The sequence below is a fragment of the Ovis aries genome, chromosome 1 (assembly GCF_016772045.2).
Source record: "Ovis aries strain OAR_USU_Benz2616 breed Rambouillet chromosome 1, ARS-UI_Ramb_v3.0, whole genome shotgun sequence".
In the NCBI taxonomy this organism is placed as follows: Eukaryota; Metazoa; Chordata; class Mammalia; order Artiodactyla; family Bovidae; genus Ovis; species Ovis aries.
Window position 1 is genome coordinate 212,221,762 of NC_056054.1, and position 27,876 is coordinate 212,249,637.

The 27,876-nt window shown below is 35.5% G+C and overlaps 1 protein-coding gene across 3 annotated transcripts in view; it reads right to left on the reverse strand.

Moving 5' to 3' along the window:
- The window catches only part of NAALADL2 (N-acetylated alpha-linked acidic dipeptidase like 2), a 1,658,881-nt gene that overhangs the window by 229,047 nt on the left and 1,401,958 nt on the right, over nt 1–27,876 (reverse strand). For all 3 annotated transcript variants that reach the window (XM_042234309.2, XM_060393545.1, XM_042234305.2), the window contains one exon: nt 18,019–18,114. In XM_042234309.2, coding sequence (XP_042090243.1) covers nt 18,019–18,114 — 96 coding nt within the window. The remainder of the gene's footprint in view (nt 1–18,018; nt 18,115–27,876) is intronic.

Consider the following 27,876-nt stretch of genomic DNA (forward strand, 5'->3'; position numbering starts at 1 on the left):
AAAAAAGAAATGTTACCTAGAGAGGTTCAGTAAAGCCCATATTGTTTCAAAAACCAATAACTTTCTTTTCTTGTATGAAAATGGTTTTATTATTTCCCCAAGTCATCTGACATAAAAATTACATTTTTTTTCTATTCTGAAATAGCTCTGCTTTCTAAGATTCTCATCAATCTCTTGTTCATGCATTTATTACTTGGTCTCATATTCCCAGACACTTTGTGTGGTCATTCTTGGATACCCATCTGCCTTCATACCCTGCTTCCACTGAGTTATCTCTACTCTAGATTAGCCAAAATTATTAATAAAAGCAGATATGATGAACCATCACTACTTGGTCTTCCTTAGTTTCATTATTCCAAACCAGGGGTTTTTAAAACATCCACTGTAAGTCTCGGAAAATGTTGATATTGGAGGGAAATTAAAAATATCCAAGAAGTGAAATATTAAAAAGCAAACAAACACTAATTATGCATGAAGAGAACTATTAAGCTTATCAAACACAAAAAAAATGTTTTCCATTCTTTCCATGTTTAAAACAGATCACTTTTTTCAATATCCTATGCTAAAACATAATGGAAAAGAACATGAACAATAATGTGTCTCTCTCTATATATATACATATGTATAATTGAATCACTTTTCTGTACATCTGAAATTAACATCACATTGTAAATCAACTATACTTAAATGAAATAAATTTTAAAGAAAATATCACTTTTAAGAATATCACTTGCAAAAACTGCTATAGGCAATACTAGTTTGATAAGTCAGTTTGAACAGGTGAAGGAGTCTATAGGCCCAACTATATGAGAGAAGCTCCATGCAATTCTTAATCCTCTTACTTAACTGTGACCCCCAACCTCCACTGCATTATGCTCCACATGATGCTTTTTCTGTAGCTGAAGCAGGGTGTAGTGTACCTGCTAATAAATGGACCTTCAGATAAACAGACATTCTAGTTGTTTAGTCAAACCTTTAAAAACTCATTAATATAACTGATTAGTGAAAGCCATAGGTTAGGTGTTATGGTACATTCAAAGATGGGGCAGAAGTGATAAATTACATTTCAAAAATTATTATAGTCTATTATAGAAAATAAGGTACACTTATGAACAATTGTAATTCACTACAAAGCTCCCTATATGTTAATGACTGACATAGTGGGCATTTTATCATATTTTCAGTTTAGGGGTTTGATGGACTCCTTTGTAAAATAACCGAATGCCATGCATATACTTAGATTCTCATTTTTGTTAAATTTCTTCAAATAATATACTTTTATTAATCTGTTTAGGTTTCTTGAAAATGGTTACATAATTTATTTGGAAAGTAAAATGGTTTGAATGTAATTGTAGAAGTAGCTATATACAAAGCTAATGCACTTGGATCCCAAAGTTAGTACCGAGACAATCTGTATCTCTGTGATTCCTCTTCCCAATTGAGCAAATACAGCCATCTCATGTCAACCCTTAAAACTTTAGACACAAGATCCCAAGGCACAGTGGCCACATTTCCAAACACAACTTGGAGCCAAACAGCTTGATTTCATAATTAACTCATCGAAATAAGGAAAATCTGAAAGTGGCAGCTTGCTTGTCTCTAGGGTGTTCTGAAGGACATGAATAAAATAAATGTGAACCATTTCATTAAGGGTATCTGAATCTTCTATCTGGATCTTTGCTGAGGAAGTAAACAGGGTGAAAAATGTAGAAAGAAATAGCACATTCTATCTTCCCTTTTCATTGATTTTGGAATTAGTTACTTAGATCAAATAAATATCTTTATGGCATATAAATTAGGTGGCACTTAGGAGTTGTGATTAATATTTTGCTAATAAGTTTCTTGTATTTAGAAGAAATTTTTCATGATTTGAGTTAATAATGAAAGATACGCTAATTAAATACTTTTTTCATTAGCAGATTCTTTACCTGCTGAGCTGAGGGAAGCCCAATGCATTTACAATATTTTTTACATTTGCCATGTCTTCTGAAGTTGTCTGATACACTTTACCACCTTCTCAATGTAACTCTTTATTCCATATCACACATTTCTCTTATACACCTCCTCTTTCCTTTATGTACTAAACTTGTTAATACAACCTGAGCAAATAACAATTAATGTCATATCTCTATAGGCTCCTAAATATGCATATCTAATATTTCAATCTTTAAGTCTATAAAATTCATTATTACTAATATTTCAAGCACTTAATAAAAATGTATAGTTAACTGATAAATTGAATGTTTTATTTTTCCTTTGGCCAAAAATTACAAGGAAAAGTTTTAGGCTTTATAACTACTGCTAAAACTGGAATTCTATAGTTTTTTTCAGTATACTCATTACTGATAGCCATGCCTTATATCAAATATCCCTTAGACTGAGATATAAGAAATCACATCAAGGAGTGAATAAATGCCAGCAGGCAAAATGAACAACCGTTAGAGTGAATATTGTCTCAATATTTATATGGTTATTTTATTTCATTGGCAATCACAGAGTATTGGTTGAAGTTTGGATCAATATTGAATTGGAGAAATAATAATAAATCTAAATGAACTAATTACCACTTGTTTAGTAAACAAAATCTTTCAAAGATGACGTTCTTGGGTAAGCGATAAAATGAAATAGAAATATCCTGCTATACACAGAAGAATACATTCAGATGTTTCTATCATTGACAAGAATAACAACTCTTTAAGGGAAGGAAGGGGTTGTAACTTAAAACAGTTTATATTTTTAAGACTGTCTCATATCATAAATATATGTTACCTTCTAAAAAATTTACTTGTTTTGGGGGTACTTCAATTTGTGTGTTTACTTACAGAGCTTCTCACAGTGGGGCTTCTTAAATCAGGCATTCCTTGAAGCTTCTAAGGGTCTAGTCAACTCTTTAAAAGTAAAGGGTCATAACTGATAAGCATTTTAGATCCAGGTTGACCAATAGGTTTACCTCATACGTCAAACCCAATCAATACATACTGGCTGTCCAAGATGATGCATTAGGAAAGACTCTGAGTTTCAGTGTAAATATGATAATTACCTTAAGATGTCTACCCATGGGACAGGAAAAGAGATTTACTTCATGAATACAGTGAATTTTTTTATTTTCTTAACTCCATTAATACTTCATCAGATGCAGTGAAACTGGGAGTAAATGCATTAGCCAAACTCATCTTGTGACTATTTCTCACCTGTATTTCACTGTTTTGTTTTGTTTTGTTTTGTTTTGTTTTTCCCCATCTCCTGTTGCCTTTCAGGTGGTTACAATGATTAGACATATCAAAGTAATAGCAATTTAACAAAAATGCTTCCATGGCTTAGCATTGATCTTGCCTTTTCTGAAATACGAATTCTTACTCATTTGTAGACAAAAAGCATTGCTATAATTGATAACAGATATGATGGTTGTCTTTGCAACATTATTGCTACTATGCAATTCATACTGTTTTGTATCAGCCACATATTGTGAATGGGATTGACTTCAGTTTCAAGGGAAAGAAAGATTGTTCTAAGCTAATCAGGGTAAATTTAACCCCTTTTCCATTGTCATCAGTTCATATAAACCTGGCCTAATCCAGTCAGCATACTAATTACCCTATTCACAACTGCAAGACCAATTTAGAATAATATTTCCCCCTCCATCACCATCCCAGGGCTTTCTAGAAAGTAGCATCATTGCTGTCCTGAAAAAGTCACCAGAAAAATCCTTTCCTACTCTGACAGAATTATGAACAGATATGATACTATAAAGTGCTAACAGGATTATTGTACCATGGCTAAACCCTTTGATTGTGTGGATCATAACAAGCTGTGGAAAATTCTTACCAAGCTGGGAGTATAAGACCACCTTACCTATCTCCTCAGAAACCTGTATGCAGGCCAAGAAGCAATTGTTAGAACCAGACATGGAACAACAGACTGGTTTAAAATTGGGAAAGGAGTATGTCAAGGCTATATATTGTCATCCTGCTTATTTACCTTATATGAAGAGTACATTATATTAAATGCTGGGCTGGATGAAGCACAAGCTGGAATCAAGATTGCCGGGAGAAATATCAATAACCTCAGATATTCAGATGACACCACTCTTAGAAAGTGAAGAGGAACTAAAGAGCCTCTTGATAAATGTGAAAGAGGAGATTGTAAAAAAAGATGGCTTAAAACACATCATTCAGAAAGCAAAGATCATGGCATCTGGTCCCATCACTTCATGGCAAATAGGTAGGGAGAAAATGGAAACAGTGACAGACTTTATTTCCCTGGGCTCCAAAATGCATGGCTGCAGACTGTGACTGCAGCCATGAAATTAAAAGACACATGCTCCTTGGAAGAAAACCTATCACAAACCTAGACAATGTGTTAAAAAGCAGAGACATTATTTTGCCAACAAATGTCCATATAGTCAAAGCTATTGTTTTTCCAGTAGTCATGTACGGATGTGATAGCTGGACCATAAAGAAGGATGAGCGCTGAAGAATTGATGCCTTCGAACTTTGGTGCTGGAGAAGACTCTTGAGAATCCCTTGGACAGCAAGAAGATCAAACCTGAAGGAAATCAACCCTGAATATTCATTGGAAGGACCGATGCTGAAGCTGAAGCTCCAGTACTTTGGCCACCTGATGCAAAGGACTGACTCGTTGGAAAAGACTCTGATGCTGGGAAAGATAGAAGGCAGGAGCAGAATGAGATGACAGGGGATGAGATGGTTGGATGGCATCACCGACTCAATGGACATGAGTTTGAGCAAACTTTTGGAGATAGTGAGGGACACAGAAGCCTGGCGTACTGCTGTCCACGGGGTTGCAAAGAGTAGGACATGACTTAGTGACTGAACAACAAAAGCCACACTGGTAAGAAGTACAGTGTAGAGAAGGACAGAGCTCAGAGGATAACAGATAAGTACATCTATTTTCTGCCTAGACTTTTCAATTGCATGAGAAAAATAGAATTATTTTATTTTTATTAAACATTTACACATGGGTATTTATTAATAGTAAATGAAAACTTCCTGATATGTACCTTTTTAAGTTTCGATGAAAATATCTTTAAAATGGATTACCCTCTCTCCTGTTTTCTTTAAAGTCAGTAAATATATGAATCACTTCTGTTTCTTGATGACTCAGGAAAATAATTGTGATTGTTCATTATTATTTTGTTTTTGAATATAGGAAAATGACTATTTGAACCTCCATTAGGTTCACTAGAACCACTAGAGCCTCCACTCATCAAGGCCACTGTAATTTCAAATGTAATGAAGTCCCAAATCTTGATTTTTTTAACTGAAATATTAAGTCAAAGTACCAGAGAAGGCAATGGCACCCCACTCCAGTACTCTTGCCTGGAAAATCCCATGGACGGAGGAGCCTGGTAGGCTGCAGTCCATAGGGTAGTGAAGAGTCGGACACAACTGAACAACTTCACTTTCACTTGTTACTTTCCTGCCTTGGAGAAGGAAATGGCAACCCACTCCAGTGTTCTTGCCTGGAGAATCCCAGGGATGGGGGAGCCTGGCGGGCTGCCATCTATGGGGTTGCACAGAGTCGGACACGAATGAAGCGACTTAGCAGCAGTGGCAGCAGAAAGTCAAAGTAAATGCCCTTCAAACAAACAAAAAAAAAAAGTTTGATTTCTTTAAATCTAATTCTTTGCTCAGTTACTGAAATTCTTTTCAATGTCATAAAAATTTTCGTATTTGTGGAATACATTCATTCTACCCTAAAATACCAGTTACTATGAACTCTTTAAGACAGATTTTAGATAACTGAAATTATGACTATACTAGAAGAGAAAAAAAGATAGCAATTTTTTATATTTTCTATATTACACCAACAGCAGCAGAATTTATAGGTCCAAAGATTATTTTTTTAAAAACACAGTAGATATTCAGGCTTCCTTGGGGAAGAAGGTATGCATACATACATATGTAATTCACTATTTTCTAAGGAATAACATTGAGAGAAATTAGCACTGAGAGACTATATAATTGATAAATTAATACCACATTGTATGTATGTGTGTGTGTGTGTGTGTGTGCAGGTATGGGGGGGATCTTTTATTATAGTCATCCAAAGGGGCAGTAGGTACTATCCCCAGAACATTTAAGTATCATGAACAAAGTTTATTGTAACAGACTCCAATACACTGCCCAGAGTCTTCTTGTTTGTTGCGTTATATTAGATATTTTTTAATAAGTGATTATTGCTTAGGGATTTTTAACTTTTTTATTATACAGAGTCTCTGTGTCAATAGCACTTTTGGGAAGGACATTTGACCTGTCTACCAGAGCTGATTTGTTGTGCATCAACTACTCTGCCCTTTGCCTCTGTAATTCTACAGTCCTTTGAAAATGATGTTATCCAAGAATGGTATGACAAGACAAAGTGAGGAAAAATGCAGAAATTAACATTAAAATTCACTATCTACATATTAACAGATTTCTGAAATAAGAAGGGCTTGTATTTAAACCATACAACATTCAGTTATCACCAAAAAAGTTACTTTATTAGACTACTGCTTCTGGAAATCTATTAGCTCATGAATACAACATGTCTCCAGTATTGCAGGACACTTCGTGAAGTAGGCTCACTGCCTTTAAAAGACTCATAGTATACAGGTGATCACAGTGCTTCCTATTCTGACTTATATTAATAGCATATTTATATTCTGTAACAAATACATGTCAAAATCAGTTTTTATGTATTTATATAATATATATATATGTATTCAGAGAATAGCAGTTTTTCCAGTTATTTCTATCTTCATATACAGTAATAACTTCTAATATGTTGGAGCAGAATACCTATACTTTGATGAATATCTTCTTTTTATAAAAGGAGTCAAATTTTGGCAAGCTTTTATTATATAATAATTTGCTTTGGAGTAATAAAACTGATAGTAAATATAAGGTATGACTTTAGAAACTATTATATTTGCACAGTATAATGGAAAATGATAAAACAAACCTCTCTAGGCAAGAGGAAATATAGACAATATACTCTCCAACTTTAGTAAATGAAGATATTGAGTTTAATTACACATTTATGAAGAAAATACACACCTGTAATATTTCCCTTTCAAAGTATAAGAAGTTGGTTTAATATCTCATCATCTCCTTTGAGTAGGTCCAACCAGAATTCTTTATTACAAAGTATAATCTCTGCATTGAAAATACTTATTTGGGATATTTTCTGGTTTAGCTCATGTCATAAATACATAGAGTATAGATCTCTATGGAGACATTTGACATCTAGTAACAATAATTTTATATAGCAGAAAAAAATTCCGGAGTGTTTTTGAAGATAAAAACAAATGCTTTAAACACATAGCTTCAAAATAACCTCAGATATACACATAAACAGGATTAAAGAATATAATTTTGTTTGTTTTACTAAGTAGGATATAATAATCTCATATTTTATCCAAACAATATATCAAAACATTAAAGGTACTTGGAAGACAATCAGATTTGCTCATTTGGATTAGAAATCAAAGCCAGGTTTTCTAATCATTTAAAGAACTACACCAGATATTCTATTAGCTCATGAATACAGCATGCCTTTGAAATTCAAGAAAACGAATAAAAAATATTTGGTCTCATCGATTTCCTCTTACTTTATACAAGACTATAGAGCTACATTTTTAAGCTAGAGCTGAGAGTTATATCTCAAGAGAAATAAAATCATTCTGTATTTTAGTCTGCCTCTATATTCTTTAGTTACAAGTAGGGTTTTTAAGTTTTCAGCTACCATGCTATAAGAATCTTAATATTATAACAACTGGTACAGCTATAGTTTAATAATGATATTTAAAGATATATGTAGATTCATATTTTCAAATCATGTTTTTAAAATTAAACCTTGGAACTTGCCAGGCAAGAATAATGGAGTGGGTTGCCATTCTGTTCTCCAGGGTATCTTCCCGTCCCAGGGACTGAACCTGTGTCCCCAGTATTGCAGGTGGATTCTTTGCCTGCTAAGCCATTGGAGAAGCCCCAGTTAGCAGACTATGACTCCAGTAATCAAAGTGATTCTGGTTAATCATTTCTAAATGAAGACAAACAGCCAAATGTAATTAATATTAACTGAAATGATTAAAATTTTGAATTATTTAAATGCTTTTCATCACTGAGGACACAACCATTAGTCTTTATTCACACAACTGCAATACTAACTTTTAAATTTATAGCTCTAAGTAACAACAAGTGCAACTATATTGATAGAATATAAACTATAAGAATTATTGCCTTGATTTCTAGGATTTACACAAAAACTGCCTTACTCTGCAATGCAATCTCACTATGACACTTTCTCCATATATATAATGGAAATAAATACTATATGACTCCAACTATTTTCTCTTTGGGATATTGTCCAAATAATTTCAGTAAAAGATCTCTATTTTAACATCAATAAAAAAGAAGAAATGTATATCCATTTAAGAATATTCTGAAACCACATACTAATAAGAATATATTAATATTACATAATGTATACTAATTAAGAATAAAAGAACTTTTGTTTTTTTACTGAAACAAGGTGGGAAAAACAATGAAAGAACTAATAAGCTGATATTTCTGGAGGAAGCTCATAAACAGAATTAGGTCATTTGCGGGTTTCCATGGTACCACATGTATAAAGTATTTTTTTGTTTTATTGGATGCACCATTCATACTGAGAAGTTTTAAAATATAACATAGAAAATTCAGGGTTCCAGAAGAAAAACACTATTAATTCAATAATATTATAGGTAGTACATTTTCTCTGACATCCAAATGCTCTATATTCATATTTGATTTTAAAGCTCTTTTCTTGTAAACATAGCTATAGTGTTTTTGTTTTATTTAAAATACAAGTTATCATTCATCATTTATTGAATGTCTATTATGGCCAAATTTTAGCAATAAAATGATAACAAAATATATTAAATCCAAAAATATATAAAATAAATGTGATTTGTTGCTCAGTCGTGTCTGATTCTTTGTGACACCATGGACCATAGCCTGGCAGGTTCCTCTGTCCATGGGGTTCTCCAGGCAAGAACTGCAGGGGTTGCCATTTCCTAGAGGGTGTTATATCAATCAAAAGTAGATCAAAGTAAGGGATATCAAGATGTATGGAGCTATTTATGGAACCTATTTGTGGATAAAAGGAGAGAACAGTGGATCAGGCATAAATGAAGTGAAAAACAATTTTAAATGTCCAAATTATTGATTCAAAAGTTATAGTGAATGAGGGAATATATTTCTTCTCCAAAAAGAAAAAAAAATTGTGGTAAAAACACACAACATGAAATTTACCATCTTAATTGCTTTTAGGTGTATAGTTCAGTGGTATTAAATATATCCATGATGTATAATCATCACCACTATCCATCTCCATATCTCTTTTCACGTTTTGAAACTGAAACTCTATATCCAATTAAACAGTAACTTCTACTCCATTTCTCCTCTTGCTTCTGGAAAAACCATTCTGTCTTCTGTCTCTCTGAATATAATGTATTCTAGGAGTCACATGTAAGTGGAATCATACAGTAATTTTCTTTTTGTGACTGACTTATTTCAATTAACATAGTGCCCTCAAGGTTTATTCATGGTGTAGCAAATGTCAGAGTTTCCTATCTTTTAGAAGTTGAATAATATTCTATTGTGTATACACACAACAGGTTGCTTATCCATTCATCTGTCTATGGGCACTTAGGTCGATTCCATATTTTCAGTTCAGTTCAGTCACTCAGTCGTGTCCGACTCTTGGTGACCCCATGAATCGCAGCAGGCCTGGCCTCCCTGTCCATCACCAACTCCCGGAGTTCACTCAGACTCACGTCCATTGAGTCAGTAATGCCATCCAGCCATCTCATCCTCTGTCGTCCCCTTCTCCTCCTGCCCCCAATCCCTCCCAGCATCAGAGTCTTTTCCAAGGAGTCAACTCTTCGCATGAGGTGGCCAAAGTACTGGAGTTTCAGCTTTAGCATCATTCCTTCCAAAGAAATCCCAGGGCTGATCTTCAGAATGGACTGGTTGGATCTCCTTGCAGTCCAAGGGACTCGCAAGAGTCTTCTCCAACACCACAGTTCAAAAGCATCAATTCTTCGGTGCTCAGCTTTCTTCACAGTCCAACTCTCACATCCATACATGACTACTGGAAAAACCATAGCCTTGATTAGACGGACCTTAGTTGGCAAAGTCATGTCTCTGCTTTTGAATATGCTATCTAGGTTGGTCATAACTTTCCTTCCAAGGAGTTAGTGTCTTTTAATTTCATGGCTACACTCACCATCTGCAGTGATTTTGGAGCCCCCCAAAATAAAGTCTGACACTGTTTCCACTGTTTCCCCATCTATTTCCCATGAAGTGATGGGACTGGATGCCATGATCTTCGTTTTCTGAATGTTGAGCTTTAAGCCAACTTTTTCGCTCTCCTCTTTCACTTTCATCAAGAGACTTTTGAGTTCCTCTTCACTTTCTGGCATAAGGGTGGTATCATCTCCATATCTGAGGTTATTAATATTTCTCCTGGAAATCTTGATTCCAGCTTGTGCTTCTGAGGGGCAGCGGCCAAGATGAGCTACCCCATGTCTGAGGTCAGGGGCAACGGCTGAGAGTGCCAGGCTGCAATGGCACAGGAACAGCCAAGAGGAGCTACCCCACGTCCAAGGTCAGGGGTGGCAGCCGGGAAGAGCTACCCCATGTCCAAGTTCAGTAGTGGTGGCTGGTAGGAGCTACCCCCTGCCTGAGGCCAGGGGCGGCAGCCTAGAGGAGCAACCCCTGTCCAAGGAGTGGTGGCTGCACGGGCGCAGGAGGGCCTAGAGGAACTACTCCACATTCAAGGTTAGGAGGGGCGGAGGTGAGGAGATACCCCTCATCCAAGGTAAGGAGCAGTGGCTGCGCTTTGCTGGAGCAGCCATGAAGAGATACCCAATGTCCAAAGTAAGAGAAACCCAAGTAAGATGGTAGGTATTGTAAGAGGGCATCAGAGGGCAAACAAACTGAAACCATAATTACAGAAAAGTCTAATCACACTAGGAACACAGCCTTTTCTAACTCAATGAAACTAAGCAATGCCCTGTGGGGCAACTCAAGACAGGAGGGTCATGGTGGAGAGGTCTGACAGAATGTGGTCCACTGGAGAAGGGGATGGCAAACCACTTCAGTATTCTTGCCTTGAGAACCCCAGGAACCGTATGAAAAGGCAAAATGATAGGATACTGAACAAGGAACTCCATATTTTAGTTAATGTGAATAATGCTATTGATACTATCAATATAGAGTAAACAAATATCTCTTTAAGATGCTACTTTCAATTCCTTGGGGTATATATCCAGAAGTGGAACTGGTGGATCACGTAGTAACTCTATTTTTAAATTTTTGAGTTTTCCACAGCAGCACTATTTTGCATTGCCACCAGTAGTTCAAAGGGGTTCTGATTACTCCAGATCCTCACCAACACTTGTTATTTTCTGCTTTGTTTTGCCTCTCGATTTTAGCCATTTTAATGGGTTCAAGGTGGTGGGTGGATATGCTTTTGAACATTTCTTCCTTCTTATAGTATTGTCGCCCTATAGATTCCATGAAACATTCTACCTTGGGTCATTAGTACTCTCCATTTTGCAGTTGGTCTGCATTATGAGTACTGTCTGGGTTAACACCATCTGAATCATCAGTGATGATCAAAATGTTCTATAACATATGCTATTCAATGCCATAGTCACTAGCCATATGTAATCACTAAACATGAGAATTGTGGTTAATGAGATGGAAAAACAAAAGCCTAATTTAATATAATTTATTTTAATTTAATTTAAATCAACCTGTGACTAGTGGTGATTATATCAGATAATGCATTTCTAGAACCTACTTCTTCCTGAACTCAAACGTCACATGTCCCACTGCCTCCTTTGAATGCCTTACAGCATCCAAAATTCCACATATTCAACATCAAACTCATTATCACTTTTTGCAGGCCCACAATTTAGTTAGTTCAATAACACTAACTTTATCCAAGATAGAACTATTCAAATGACCCTTTGCTATTCATTCTGCTTCTGTTTCATATCTAGTAAATCATGTATCCTGTCATTTAGTCTTAAAAATGACTTTCAAATCTACATTCTGTTTTCTAAAATACATAACATCATTTCTCACATGTTACTAACAACAATCAGCTCTTTAAAGAACTCTTGGGGGAAATTCATTGATATTAAGATAAAATTGGAATTCTTAAATTCCTCAAACATCAACTCTCTGGTGAATTCTTCAAATCTCTTGTGCTGTGCCTAGTCACTCAGTCATGTCTGACTCTGCAATCTCATGGACTATATAGCCTGTGAGGCTCCTCTGTCCTTCAGGATTCTCCAAGCAAGAACACTGGAGTGGGTTGCCATACCCTCCCCTCCAGGTGATCTTCCCAACCCAGGAATCAAATTCAGGTATCCTGCATTGCAGGCGGATTCTTTCCTGTCTGAGCCACCAGGGAATCCCGAATCTCTTAGTCAGATATAAAATCTCTTGAGGTAAAAGTGCCACCCTCCCCTCTCCCATTCTTTGTCCATATTACTATCATATTATTTAGTAATTATATTGACATATTTTGCTTACCTTGGACCCACTCTTGTATGTAAATTGTTTTGCATTTTAAGTGTTTTGCTTCATCCTTGGGTTATAATAGGCTACAATTAATAGAATGCTTAGATAACTAATAGCAATTTATGAGCTAAATGTTAAAGATTTAGAAATATAATGAGAAAATTCCTAAGTGTAGAAGGAGAAATAAGCCTATTTCAAAACATAAATCCATGGTGATTTTTATTCATTTATTAAAAGATTAAGCAGCTAAGATTTATATTGGCATTTCATTTATGTTTAGTCTTTGGAAGAATTAGTATGGCTTCTATGATAAGTTAAAAAAAATGCTATTTTTAAGGTAATTATAGAGGATAAGAAAAACATCTTCAACATTGATGTAAGATGTTGCCCGTAGGCAGTTTTATCCTGTACCACTTGACTATCATTGAAGCCATGATAAATTATATATTTTGGCATCGATATTGAGCCTCATTCATTATTTTCTTAGGTTTTATGCTTTATAACAAAAAGAAAAATTCCAAGATAAATTCAAACTTTGTAAAATATTTCTTTTTTAAAAAAAGCACTACAGGATACATTGGAAAACTAGGATTCAACTCACAGCTCACATCCCATGTATAAGTGTCATTTATTTATTTATAATGTGTTTAAATTCAAAAAAGCACCAATGATAAATTGTTAACTTTTTAGTACTCAGAAATTTTAATTCATTTGACATAAATTATATTTGTGTAAAGAAAGGTCTAGAATGTAGTTCTTAATTTGGAAAAATAGCAGATTGTATTACATGAACATTTATATAAGATGTATGTATTTATTGTATTTATTTAATTAGATAACATTAAATACATGGTTGTGTTATAGTGTTGTGTATCAAGTTAAAACTTTTGCTGGGAGAATAAGGACTAGTATCTTCAATATTTCCATTACTTCGGATTTTTTGAAAATGGAAATGGCAACCCATTCCAGTGTTCTTGCCTGGAGAATCCCAGGGATAGGGGAGCCTGGTGGGCTGCTGTCTATGGGGTGGTACAGAGTCAGACATGACTGAAGCGACTTAGCAGTGATATAATATCAGTAATAGCTGTGCTTTATCATTTTACAAAGTGTTCCTCATATTTCATGTTATTTTCATAATTGGCAGTAACAGAATTGATACCTATCTGTATCTTTTTTGTTAAAAATCCAGTTATTATAATAATATACTACTATGTGAAATAGGAGCATACAAAACATTTGATATACTCTGATAATACCACTATTATCCCCACTAAAACAAAATATTCTAAAGACCTCAACCCTTCACAAATGAAATTTTATACTCCATTTATACACATTAACTTATTAATATATTCTAATCATGAGAAACGCTGGACTGGAAGAAACACAAGCTGGAATCAAGATTGCCAAGAGAAATATCAATAACCTCAGATATGCAGGTGACCCCACCCTTATGGCAGAAAGTGAAGAGGAACGCAAAAGCCTTTTGATGAAAGTGAAAGAGGAGAGTGAAAAAGTTGGCTTAAAGCTCAACATTCAGAAAACGAAGATCATGGCATCCAGTCCCATCGCTTCATGGGAAATAGATGGGGAAACAGTGGAAACAGTGTCAGACTTTATTTTGGGGGGCTCCAAAATCACTGCAGATGGTGAGTGCAGCCATGAAATTAAAAGACACTAACTCCTTGGAAGGAAAGTTATTACCAACCTAGATAGCATATTCAAAAGCAGAGACATGACTTTGCCGACTAAGGTCCGTCTAATCAAGGCTATGGTTTTTCCAGTAGTCATGTATGGATGTGAGAGTTGGACTGTGAAGAAAGCTGAGTGCTGAAGAATTGATGCTTTTGAACTGTGGTGTTGGAGAAGACTCTTGCGAGTCCCTTGGACTGCAAGGAGATCCAACCAGTCCATTCTGAAGGAGATCAGCCCTGGGATTTCTTTGGAAGGAATGATGCTAAAGCTGAAACTCCAGTACTTTGGCCACCTCATGCGAAGAGTTGACTCATTGGAAAAGACTCTGACGCTGGGAGGGATTGGGGGCAGGAGGAGAAGGGGACGACAGAGGATGAGATGGCTGGATGGCATTACTGACTCAACGGACATGAGTCTGAGTGAACTCCGGGAGTTGCTGATGGACAGGGAGGCCTGGCGTGCTGTGATTCATGGGTCGCAAAGCGTCGGACACAACTGAGCGGCTGAACTGAACTGAAGCATTTAATTAATAAATTTAGTTATATGTTTTCATGTCTAATTTATTGTTTACTTTCATATTTTAGGGAAAAGCTAAATGCAAAAAATGCAGGTAAGGGACTACTTAGAAGACATTAACACTATTACTTTTTAATGTCAATAATTATACTCAATTATATATGTATTGCATTTCCAGAGAAATGTACACACCATCTTTTCAATTTCACAGAATCCTAGTGAGGAAATCATTATATGTATACTTCTTTTTGATGTAGACAATAAAGTTCTACTAAACAACATAACAAATTGGGAAGCAAGGCAGAATTAAAATCTATATTTCCTAGTTTGGCGCTCTAGTCAATCCCTCTATATTTGTACTTTCATTTTGTTGTTGATCAAAGAAAATACGATTTTTTTAAAAAAGTATCTATTAAATGCTTTGTTTTATAGCTCTACACGTTCTTATATTGGTGAGATAAGACTGAACTTCTGAAGCACAATACTTCCCTTGGCCTATGTCTACAACACTACTGGTTACCACAGGTAATTGTGACTGAGGAAACAGTATCAACATCAAGTAAATATATGTGGTCCTTAAAAAGTGTCACAGAACACCTGATTCTGCACTTTAAGTAGGTTTTAATTTTTCATAGACAGCATTCTTTTCACTATCCATCTAATGGGTTAAACATTAGTGTGCACAAGAAATACATTTAAAAATACCTGTAGAACATGTGCCATATCTGTGTATAAATTTGTGTCTTCACTCATATAGTCTCTCATTCTCTGTTTCATACTGAGTACTGATCTCATATTTATAAGCTCAGGCCATGCTCTATGCTCCCCTAATCCCTTTCTCACCCAGTCATTCTTGCTTCCTAACATTCTCTCAGGAGATGAAGGGTGGCTAAGATCTCACATGACAATAATCAGTGTGTGTTTTTACATCTAAAATCTAAACCTTAGAATTTTCTATCACTGAGGATTTCACATGTTTGATGTGAAATCATCTCATTATATATCTGATACCAATATGGTCTCAAATTTCCCCTTCTATAAAAGTTTATGAATTTCCTGATCCAGAGAAAAACAGAAAAAATGGAGAAAATATTATTGTTTCATTGCCCTAAAAATCCTCTAGTGCCTTACTTAAAAATAAGTAAATAAACTAAGGCTCTAAGTACCCATATGATGATGATGATGATGAAAGTCACTCAGTCGTGTCTGACTCTTTGCAACCCCATGGACTATATAGTCCATGGAATTCTCCAGGCCAGAATACTGGAATGGGTAGCCTTTCCCTTCTCCAGGGGATCATCCCAACCCAGGGATCGAACCCAGGTCTCCCACATTGAAGGCAGATTCTTTACCAGATGAGCCACAAGGGAAGCTCAAGTACCCATAACATTTGAACAAATATACACAGACGTATAAACACACATGCACACCCGCACCCAAATATATATAGATATAAATATTTACATAGATATATATAGATAACAGATATGTATTTTTCTTTCTCTCTTTGCATATCAGGAATACAATTAAGATTTTAAATGCTAAGGAGTTATTATTTGTGGGCCCCTTCTATCTTTGGAGAAGGAAATGGCAACCCACTCCAGTATTCTTGCCTAGAGCATCCCATGGACGGAGGGGCTTGGTGGGCTTCAGTCCACGGGTCACAAAGAGTCGGACAGGATTGAACGACTTCACTTCCACTTTCACTTTCTATCTTATTGTATCCGAGTAAGAATGATGATAGGAGGATGGATATATTCAAAACTAAGCCAAGGAACTAGATTAGACTGGAAAGGAAAGAGTTATAAATGTAGTTACATTTAAATATCTTGAGCTTAGGAGAATTTTACAGTAAGTGTGGGAGAAATTTTACTTATTTTAAAAGTTCAGAAAAAAATAAATGTACACATCTCTTAAATGCCAGGGTACCTAGAATTCAGTATTCTGAATTCATTCTATTGCCACTCATTGAGTTCAGTTATTATGCCACAATTCCTCTTTCTAAAGCATAAAAAGAGCTGTGTAAAAAGAAGATGTAAGAATGATTCAGTATTGTACCTAAGCATATATAAATATGGATTATTTTAAGAGTACTGAAATATCAATATTCTGTTCAAACTCTATCCCCCAAAGGCAAGTTATAATTGGTTAAATCAATAGTTGGTAAATGTAAAATTTCACATGATGTCATATGTTCTCAGAACATTAAACTAATTTGCTCCACACTGTAGAATTTAATTTTCTTCATTCTATAAACTCAAAGTCAAGTATTTACCATAAACATAGATTTAAGCATCATAGAAGAAAATCAATTAATATAAATGCAGTCAAACTTTTTCTTAGAAAAAGTGTCATTTTTTTTTTTTTTTTTTTGCAACGAAGTACCACAATGAACCATGCAACTTAAATATTGGAACAAATCTTTGAAGATACAGAAATTCAAAGGCTCATTTAGTATTGTCCTTAATCAGAGGTAAAGGAAGTATACTTGAGAATATATCACAAGTCTAGTTTCAGATTAAGAATTTTATTAAGAATCTATTTTGGTAGTATATATAAAATGGGATACTGCTCAACCATACAGAAGGAATAAATTTTTGCTATCTGTATCAACATGGCTGGACTTGGAGGACATTGTGCTAAGTGAGATATGTCAGACAGGAAAAGATGAACACTATATATCATTTATATGTGGAATTGAAAAAAAAAACGCACCAATCTAGTGAATTCAAAAAAGAAGTAGACTCACAGATAGAGAGAACAAACTCGTGATTACCACTGGGGAGAGGGAACCGGGAAGGGAGATAAAAGCGCAGGGAAGTACAATATACAAACCCTAATGTATAAAATAAGCTACAAGGATGTATTGTATAGGACAAGGAATATAACCCGTATTTTATAACAACTATAAATGGAGTAAAATCTTTAAAATTTTGAATTACTATTGTATACCTATAACTTACAAGATACTGCATCAACTATACTTCAATTTAAAAAATTGATTTTTGAACATAATCATCAGCTATTGCTCTGTTTGATTGTGATAGAATTGCTTATTATCTTTACTCCATAGTAAAATAATAGGAGGTACTTAAAATCCTCTCTAGTATACTCTAAAAACGAATATATATATATAGATTTCTCTTGAGTGGCTATTTTCCTTTCCTTCATTTACTAACTGAAAGAACAAAATCTCAACTTTTTCATGAATACATTTCTCTCTTACCTTAATAATGGTCTCATGAAGATTGAAAAATGGATCCATTTCTTCAACTTTTATCGCATGTTTAGGAAAAAGAGCCTCAGAGAGAAAACTTGGACCCTGTGGAAAACCAGAAAATTAGCATTTTAAACTCATTGATTTTGTTTTTCAAGTGCTTACTGAATATTCTTTAAAGCTACAAAAAGACTCTAAATTGCGTCAAAGGTTCTGATTGTTGCATTTCATTCTACTGATCTAATTAATCATGAGATATTCATAAACTAAAATAAGTAGATTCCATAATGAATTATTTGTGTTTATCAAAGGGTATTTTCTTTCTCAGAAAAGATCATTATTTGCATTTCAAAAAAAGGGGGTGACAAACGGCAAACTTATTACAGAGTAAGATATATTGACTGAAACTCCTTTCAGATATGTTTTTGCAATTTAATTCTTTAAGCAAGCATAAGCTTCTATGCTTAAAGGCTGGTAGAATGGAATGCTTTTGAATAAAACAGTCTTGGCAACAAGGTACATATTATAAATATTGTAAAACTTCAAAACTATAGTAAGATATATTTTAGATAGAATGAACTCATGAGGTTATGTACTGCTGAAAATGCAAAAGATGTTGTATGAGACACTTAGAGTTAAGATGGTTGAAATAAGTCAAGATATTGTAATTAACAATTTTGTACTTGCAAGTATAGATAAAATTCAGATTGCAAGAAGTAATGGGGTGCTGATAATCCTTTATGGTCTAAATATTTATTGCCTTCCCCCCAATTTATATGCTGAAATACTAATCTCCAAAGTAACAGTATTAGGAGGTGGGGCCTTAAGGATGTGAGTAGATCATGAGGGTTCTGTTCTCATGGGGTTTAGTGTCCTTATAAAAGAGACCTCACGGAGCTCCTTAGTCCCTTACATGAGATAAAACAAGAATTCTGCCACCTGGCGGAGGGCCTTTACCTGATCATCAGTTCAGCTCAGTTCAGTTCAGTTCATTTGCTCAGTTGTGTCGGACTCTTTGCAGCCCCATGGACTTCAGCACACCAGAACTTCCTGTACATCAACAACTCCCAGAGTTTACTCAAACTCATGTCCATTGAGTTGGTGATGCCATCCAATCATCTCATCCTCTGTCATCCCCTTCCGCCTTCAATCTTTCCCAGCATCAGCGTCTTTTCAAATGAGTCAGCTCTTCACCTCAGGTGGACAAAGAATTGGAGTTTCAGCTTCAACATCAGTCCTTCCAATGAAGACTCAGGACTGATCTCCTTTAGGATGGACTGGTTGGATTTCCTTGCAGTCCAAGGGACTCTCAAGAGTCTTCTCCAACACCATAGTTCAAAAGCATCAATTCTTTGGTGCTCAGCTTTCTTATAGCCCAACTCTCACATCCATACATGACCACTGGAAAAACCATAGCCTTGACTAGACGGACCTTTGTTGGCAAAGTAATGGCTCTGCTTTTTAATATGCTATCTAGGTTGGTCATAACTTTCCTTCCATGGAGTAAGCATCTTTTAATTTCATGGCTGCACTCACCATCTGCAGTGATTTTGGAGCCCCCCAAAATAAAGTCTGACACTGTTTCCCTATCTATTTGCTATGAAGTGATGGGACCAGATGCCAAGATCTTCATTTTCTGAATGTTGAGCTTTAAGCCAACTTTTTCACTCTCCTCTTTCACTTTCATCAAGAGGCTCTTTAGTTCTTCTTCACTTTCTGCCATAAGGGTGGTGTCATCTGCATATCTGAGGTTATTGATATTTCTTCTGGCAATCTTGACTCCAGCTTGTGCTTCATCCAGCCCAGCATTTCTCATGATGTACTCTGCATATATGTTAAATAAGCATGGTGAGTATATACAGCCTTGATGTACTGCTTTCCTTATTTGGAACCAGTGTGTTTTTCCATGTCCAGTTCTAACTGTTGCTTCCTGATCTGCATGCATATTTCTCAAGAGGCAGGTCAGGTGATCTGGTATTCTCATCTTTTCAAGAATTTTTCACAGCTTGTGGTGATCCACACAGTCAGTCTTTGACATAGTCAATGAAGCAGAAATAGATGTTTTTCTGGAACTCTCTTGCTTTTTTGATGATCCAACAGATGTTGGCAATTTGATCTCTGGTTTCTCTGCCTTTTCTAAAACCAGGTTGAAAATCTGGATGTTCACGGTTCACATATTGTTGAAGCCTGGCTTGGAGAATTTTGAGCATTACTTTACTAGCGTGTGAGATGAGTGCAATTGTGTAATAGTTTGAGCATTATTTGGCATTGCCTTTCTTTGGGATTGGAATGAAAACTGACCTTTTCCAGTCCTGTGGCCACTGCTGAGCTTTCCAAATTTGCTGGCATATTGAGTGCAGCACTTTCACAGCATTATCTTCTGGGGTTTGAAATAGCTCAACTGGAATTCCATCACCTCCACTAGTTTTCATAGTGATGCTACCTCACCATGCTGGCACTCTAATTTTGAACTTCCAGCCTCCAGAACTTGAGAAATAAATTTCTGTTGTTTATAAGCCACTCAATCTCTGACAGTTTGTTTTAGCAGCTGAAATGGACTAGGACACCACATCAAACAATACTCTTGTAGTATTAAACTTGTAAATATACTATGAAATTATTATTATCTACATATAACTTTTATTTGAAAACCTGAAGTAACTAGAGTTATTTGTCTAGAAAAAATATGTCTTAGAACAGGATATAAGTAACTATGGAGATGATAGAAAAAAGCAAGATGGTAGATACGTAAGTTTTTCTAATTTTATCATGGGAATGAGATGAAATCTAGTCTGTACCAACAATGACCACACAGGGTAACAAATTTTATTTGAATTCTGTTAGAACTACTTATTAGATCAATGCAGCAATAGAACAAATTATTTTGGAATCTATCAATGGTGGGAAAGAAAGTTAGGATAATATAGCTGATAGACTCAGAAACCATACAGATGAGAAATGAAACAACGTAATTGTTTCTATATGTTAAGTCTCTATATGTTAAATAATTCTGTGATCAAGCATATTCTTTACTCCTTATTTTGAACAATACTATGATTTTTTAAAAATTATTTAGTTGTTTGTTCTAGCATATGTGCATTTTTGGATAAGACCACAAATCAACCAAAGAGCTTACCTATCAAAACTAATAGCTTTTATCAAAACTTGTTTATGTTCCTCTCCTTATTTTGCTTGCCATTCTAAAACTAATTTTAGAAACTGCCCAGTTCCAACCAGCACTCCGCTTTTTAAGACCTACCATAAAACCACACAACTAAGGCTTAAAATAAATCATAAATACCCTCTCCTAATTTCTCCCCATTCTAAGAGACTACTAAGATTCTCTGTTATGGGTTGAATAACTCATATGTTGAGTCCTAGCCTATAGTACCTCAGAACATGGTCTGATTGGGAAATAAATCACTGCATATATAATTGTTTTAAAAAAAAATAAGTTAGAATGAGGTCATATTGGAGTAAAGTGGGTCCCTACCACAATATGATTAGTGTCATTATATAAAAAAGGAAATTTAGAGACTGGGAAAGGAAATTTTTACACTGGGAGTGAGCCATGTGAACATGAATGCAGAGATTGGAGCACTGTGTCTACAGGCCAAAGGAGTACAAAGAGGGCCCGAAAACCACCAGAAGCGAGGCAAGAGGCTTGGAGCCGATTCTCTGTCACAGACCTCAGAAGAAACCAACACTGACAACACCTTGAACTGTCAAAACAAGATATCTCTGTTGTTTAAGTCACTCAATCTCTAATGCTTTACTATTCAGGCCTAGGAAACCAATACACTCAGTCAAGGTGGTATTCTTCTTTACTGCAATAAGTATAATACATCTAATTTTGTCTATCAATTAGGTTTTGTTGTGGTAAATTGGGCAGTCAATATAGAATCAGGTTAAAATTTTGATTTGCCATAGTTCGGTGGCATCTTAATCTCTAAAGGATTAGTTACAGCAGTTAAGAAATTTTGGAGATTTACATACTTCACAGAGATGTTGTGAATAGTCAAAGCCTGCTAATAGGAAACACTGTTAATGGCATTGATGACATTGCTAAAAACAATACATATCATAATAATAATGATGAGAGTGGTAATGATGTGGTAGTGATTATGGTAGGATGCTGAGCTAAAGGAAATCCAAAGACTCTATTTATGATCCTCAGAGAAAGTATACAATTTGCATGGAGATATTTTTGAATTGATTTTAGTGAAAGTATGACATGGACAATTTGTGGCATCCATTGTCATTTAATAATTTAACTTGAAGTCCTTAAAATTTGCCCCAAGAGTAGTTGTAAATAAACTTCTTAAATTAATTTTATCTTATTAGTATATTTAAGACTTCATAAATAGTGCAAAATTAAAATATCAGCAAGCCTCAAACTGAAAAATCTCATAAGAGTATAAATTGAGAATTATAATTACTGAGATTTTATTGAACTTTCAATTATTCAAAAGCAGAACATATTGATTTAAATCATCCATATGTGTCTTATTCTCTAATATAACCCCCTTCTCTATCTTGTTCCTTCACCTGCCTCTTACATACGACTCATATCATTTTTTCTTTCTAGTGCATTTTTTAAATCATTAAAAAAATATGCTCCTAATACTTACTATATGTCAAGTGCTCCACTAAATACAGAATATAGTCCTTAACCTCATGAAGTTTAATTTAATGGGATTTGAGTCCATAATAGATCAAACATCACTGTCTTTGAAAATGTTAACACACTACCATTCTTTTTCATGTATATATGAATATAATAATCATCATTTATGAACAAGTTTTTGCATATCCTGACATAAAAAAGTAATGAAAATATTTGTCTAAAAAGGGATATATTCACTGTGAAAGTTTTTCACTGCTACCACATTAACTATGAGTGATGGCTGTTTGATAATAGCTCCCATCTGTTGATGAAGAGAGAGAAGTAAAACACCCTTAACCATTTAGAAAGCACTTCTATTTAGAAAAAATTCATTGATAGACTGAAATGAAGGAGCAAAGCAAGATATTCAAAACTTAATTGTGTAGGTATGCCACATGGAGATCATACTAAAATTATTACATAAGAAGGTATAGTGATAAGAAAAGTCTATCCAGGAACCCGTTTGAAATTCAGTTTTTCTCCCTAGTCTCCAACTTACATGTCCTCTCTGTAACATTTAACAATATTTAACATACCTTCCTTCTTTCAACTCTTTTGCCCAAAGTCCATGATTTGTTGCTAGATCTCTGTGTATAATTTTCTACTTATAACTGGATCCTCTTTTAATTTTTGAGCTTTTAATGTTTCTAGGGGGTCTGTACAGTCTTCCATTTTCACAGACTACCTAGGTGGTTTGGTCTACTTTTCTGGCTTCAACAACTAATCTCCGATTGATAGTTCCTAAAGCTTTAGCTAAATTCTTGTTTTTAGTTCACCATTTTTTCTGCAAGATCTTTCAGACACATCAACTCATAGTCCAAATCATGAGCATGCGTTCCTCCACTGTCACCTTCATTTCTTGGATAATAGCATAATACCCACTTTTTGTCCACATGTGAAATTTTATGTTATACCTGACTCCAATTTGTTTCACCCTTAGTACTTCAGAACTACACTAGCCAGTTTCCTTCTAATCCATATGTTTAGACAATTCTCTATAAGTTCTTATTTGTTGCCATAATACAGTTACTTATTACTTTTTCCCAAACTATGGTCCTTATTGTCTGTAGATGCAAGTCCAAATTCATTAGTATAGTTCACAAACAAGACCCAACATATCTTCTTTCATCTTTAAACAAGTCTTTCTTTCCCATAAGCTCATTTGCATGATTTCCATACAGCTACTGGTTAAGTCACAGCAGTCGATTTATCAAATCTTAAATTTATCCTTACCTTCACTTTCTCTGTCCCTTTGTGCCATTTCTTCTGCCTGGAAAGATTTTTCTTTCTTTTTCTTTATTTGTTTATCAGGCTTCTTTCTATAATTGTTTTCTCGATCCTTGAAAACCCATCAGAATTCATATTTTTCTTGTCATCTTTTCCTATAATTTTGTACTTGATTTTTACTTATCATTTATTATATCTTTGTTATATTTCTGTTTTTATCACTATGACATGAGCCTTTTAAGACTAGAGATTCTTTTCTTATTAAAATAGTCTAAAACTGCCAGGCAAACTTGAGTAATTAATCTCTCAGGATTTTCCTCTACAAAGTTGAAATGTAAATAGATTTGCCCTCCTAACCCCAGAAAGTTCAGGTCAGGGTCAAGCAAAATAACAAATCACATAAATACTCAGTAAGGAGAAAAGGATTACACTAATACTGAATGATTTTTTATTTTTATCACACTTGCCAGGAATTACTTTTCTATATAACCAAGAGTCAGGATTTTGAAGTTTAAATTACTAAAATTTTGTAATTGCATGCATCATGGACTCAATGGACATGAATTTGAGCAAACTCTGGGAGAGAGTGAAGGACAAAGGAGCCTGGTATACTGCAGTCCATGGGGTTGCAAAGAATCGGACATGACTTAGTGACAACATACATATATTCCCTCCTTGTTGAGCCTCCCTCTCATGGTCCCACCCCAGCTCTCTAGGCCATCACAGAGTACTGAGCTGAGCTCCCTCTGTTACACAGCAGATTCCCACTAGTTATCTATTTTACACATGGTAGTATATGTCAGTGTTACTTTCTTAATTCATCCCTGACCCTGCTTCTCCAGCAGTGTCCAAAAGTTCATTCTCCTCGTCTGTGTCTCTATTTCTGCCATTCAAATAGGTTCAGCAGTACCACTGAGATTTTTACTGGCATTAAACAAGATGCACAGCCCAGTGCCTGACACACGGTGCAACAAAAGAGCCATTGATATTCTCGTCACTAGATATTCTCATGACTAGATTTCCCTTTCTTGTTTTCTTCCTTTTATGAAGATAATGAAGGACAAAGGAGCCTGGTATACTGTAGTCCATGGGGTCATGAGTTGGACCTGAATTAATGACTGAACAACATCAAAACAACAAAAACCTGAAACTTCTCTTTTAAAGTCTACAGTTGCTAAAGCTTGAAAACCATTTCTGTAGGTGATAGGAAATCCTTGGAGGATTTTGTAGAGAATAAGTGATATTTTCAAGTGCGTATTCAGGATAGGGACACACTGATACATATGTGGGGGATAAATTTAAAAGAGAAATTGTGGAAACAGGAAGTAGAGACAGAAGGCTAGTGCAGTAGTAAAGTAAGAAAGAGTCAGAGGTTAAGCCAGGACGGTGGAAAGAGAAAGAGAGAGGAGTAGATATGTTTGAGATAAAATTGGTAAATCTTTCCAGTTAATTGGATTAGAAATCTTAAAAAGGAGTCAAGATTGCAAGTATTTCTAAATTTGATAAAAATGAGTGATAAACATTGGCAGTGATGTGTTTGTGGATAGCCATATGATGTTACCCAGTAAACGAGTGATTGTATCATTCAAGACCAATTTGATTCAAGACTAAACTGTGAACCAAAGTTAATAATACTTTGAGAAGCATGTACATGGTAATTAAAACGTAAAGTGGTCCACATGTAGACTTAGAAATATACAGAGTGTAGCCACAGATATCTGAATGACAATGACATTGATTGTCAGTGGCATCTCTGAATAACATTGATATTTAAGGGGTGGAAGAATAAAATGAAGACCTGTGAAGACTTTATAGATGGGATCATCAGAGAACTGTAAAGATAACCGTGGGAGTGTAATTTCATGGGAGTCAAAAAGATAAAGACTGCTTAGGAAGTAATAATCCATAATCAATGCTTCAAAGGAAGTGAAGAAATACAATTAGATAAAAATTATTAATTGGAAATAGCATTTCAGAGGCTCCTGGTGTTCTTTGGTGGTGGGGGGGGGGTGGGTTTCTCTGTGGATTCATGAATACAGGAGACAATGCAAGAAGTTGAGAGGATAAATGTCAGAAGAAAAAAAGGAAATATCAACTATGAACTGACTACATTATTCTCACTAGAAAATAAAATTAGGCTGAAAAGTTGGAAACACTGACCAGTAACTATAGAGAGTAAACAAATCAAGGAAGAGTTTATTTGTTGTGTTTTAGATGTGACTATGGCTTCCCTTGTGGCTCAGCTGGTAAACAATCCACCTGCAATGTGGGAGACCTGAGTTTGATCCATGGGTTGGGAAGATCCCCTGGAGAAAGGAAAGGCTACTCACTCCAGTATTCTGGCCTGGAGAATTCCATGGACTGTATAGTTGCAACGAGTCAGACACAACTGAGCAACTTTCACTTTCCAACTTGATGTAGAGAAATGATGAATGCCTCAGGATTTTAGGGCTTCCCTGGTGGCTCACAGGGTTAAAGCGTCTGCCTCTAATGTGGGAGACCCGAGTTTGATCCCTGGGTCGGGAAGATACCCTGGAGAAGGAAATGGTAACCCACTCCAGTATTCTTGCCTGGAGAATCCCATGGATGGCAAAGCCTGGTAGGCTACAATCCACGGTGTCGCAAAGAGTCGGACACGACTGAGCAACTTCACCTTCACCTTCACGGATGTGAGAGTTGGACTGTGAAGAAAGCTGAGCACCGAAGAATTGATGCTTTTGAACTGTGGTGTTGGAGAAGACTCTTGAGAGTCCCTTGGACTGCAAGGAGCTCCAACCAGTCCATCCTAAAGGAAATCAGTCCTGGGTGTTCATTGGAAGGTCTGATGCTGAAGCTGAAACTCCAGTACTTTGGCCACCTCATGCGAAGAGTTGACTCCTTGGAAAAGACTCTGATGTTGGGAGGGATTGGGGGCAGGAGGAGAAGGGACAACAGAAGATGAGATGGCTGGATGGCATCACTGACTCGATGGACGTGAGTCTGAGTGAACTCCGGGAGTTGGTGATAGACAGGGAGGCCTGGCGTGCTATGATTCATGGGGTCACAAAGAGTCGGACACAACTGAATGACTGAACTGAACTGAAGGTGGATATATTTTTAATTTAAGAGAAAACATCCAGAAGATAGAGATTTTTTTAAATGACAGAAAATTGAGGGGAAATAAACAGATCACAGTCTTAAAGGAAAGGAATTCAAAGCTCACTAAAGTTACCCAGAAATTAGAATTGTAAGTATACAGCCATTTGTTTAAAAAAGAAAAATGATGAAATGAGGACCGGTTATTATACATATGGTGGAAGACAATGTGAATATGCAGACAGAGGTGAAGAAAATTAAACAACAACAACAAAACCCTCAAATTTTATGTTTAATTCAATTCTAAACTGAATTGAATTGACTAACTCACTACCATGCTAAAATATATCCTTTGCATTTTTATCCTAAAATAACCATTTAAAATATTTAGTCTATGTAGATTGAGTGAGTATTGAGCTAGACAAAACCATTGTGCACACACTTTAAAATATATATATAGTTGGCAGTCAATAAGCATGACCTGGAATGAACAAGATAGCAACAGCCCTTTCTGTATACTAGCACTCTATACATAATCACCTAATTTAATCCACACACTTACCTTTAAGGTAGAAACTAGTGTTACTCGCTCTTTACAAACGAAATGGACAACCAGTGAATTTTGGACATTAGCACAAGATCGTACCATGAGTAAATGGTAGAGCTAGATTTAAACCCATGTTTCTCTGACTCCACAGCCCACACTTCCATTCCTATGCCATGCACTTCCTCTTCATTGCAAAGTTCCTCATAGTCTAAGATTCTGTGCTTTGGCACCTAAGTAAGAAAAGTTGTTTCCCTCACTTCTCGTTCCAATATCCTTCAAGTCCTAGTCTGCTCTGTAAGCAGTATAAACACTATGCACAGTTTAAAGGATATAATCAAAGACTCCCTGCTTA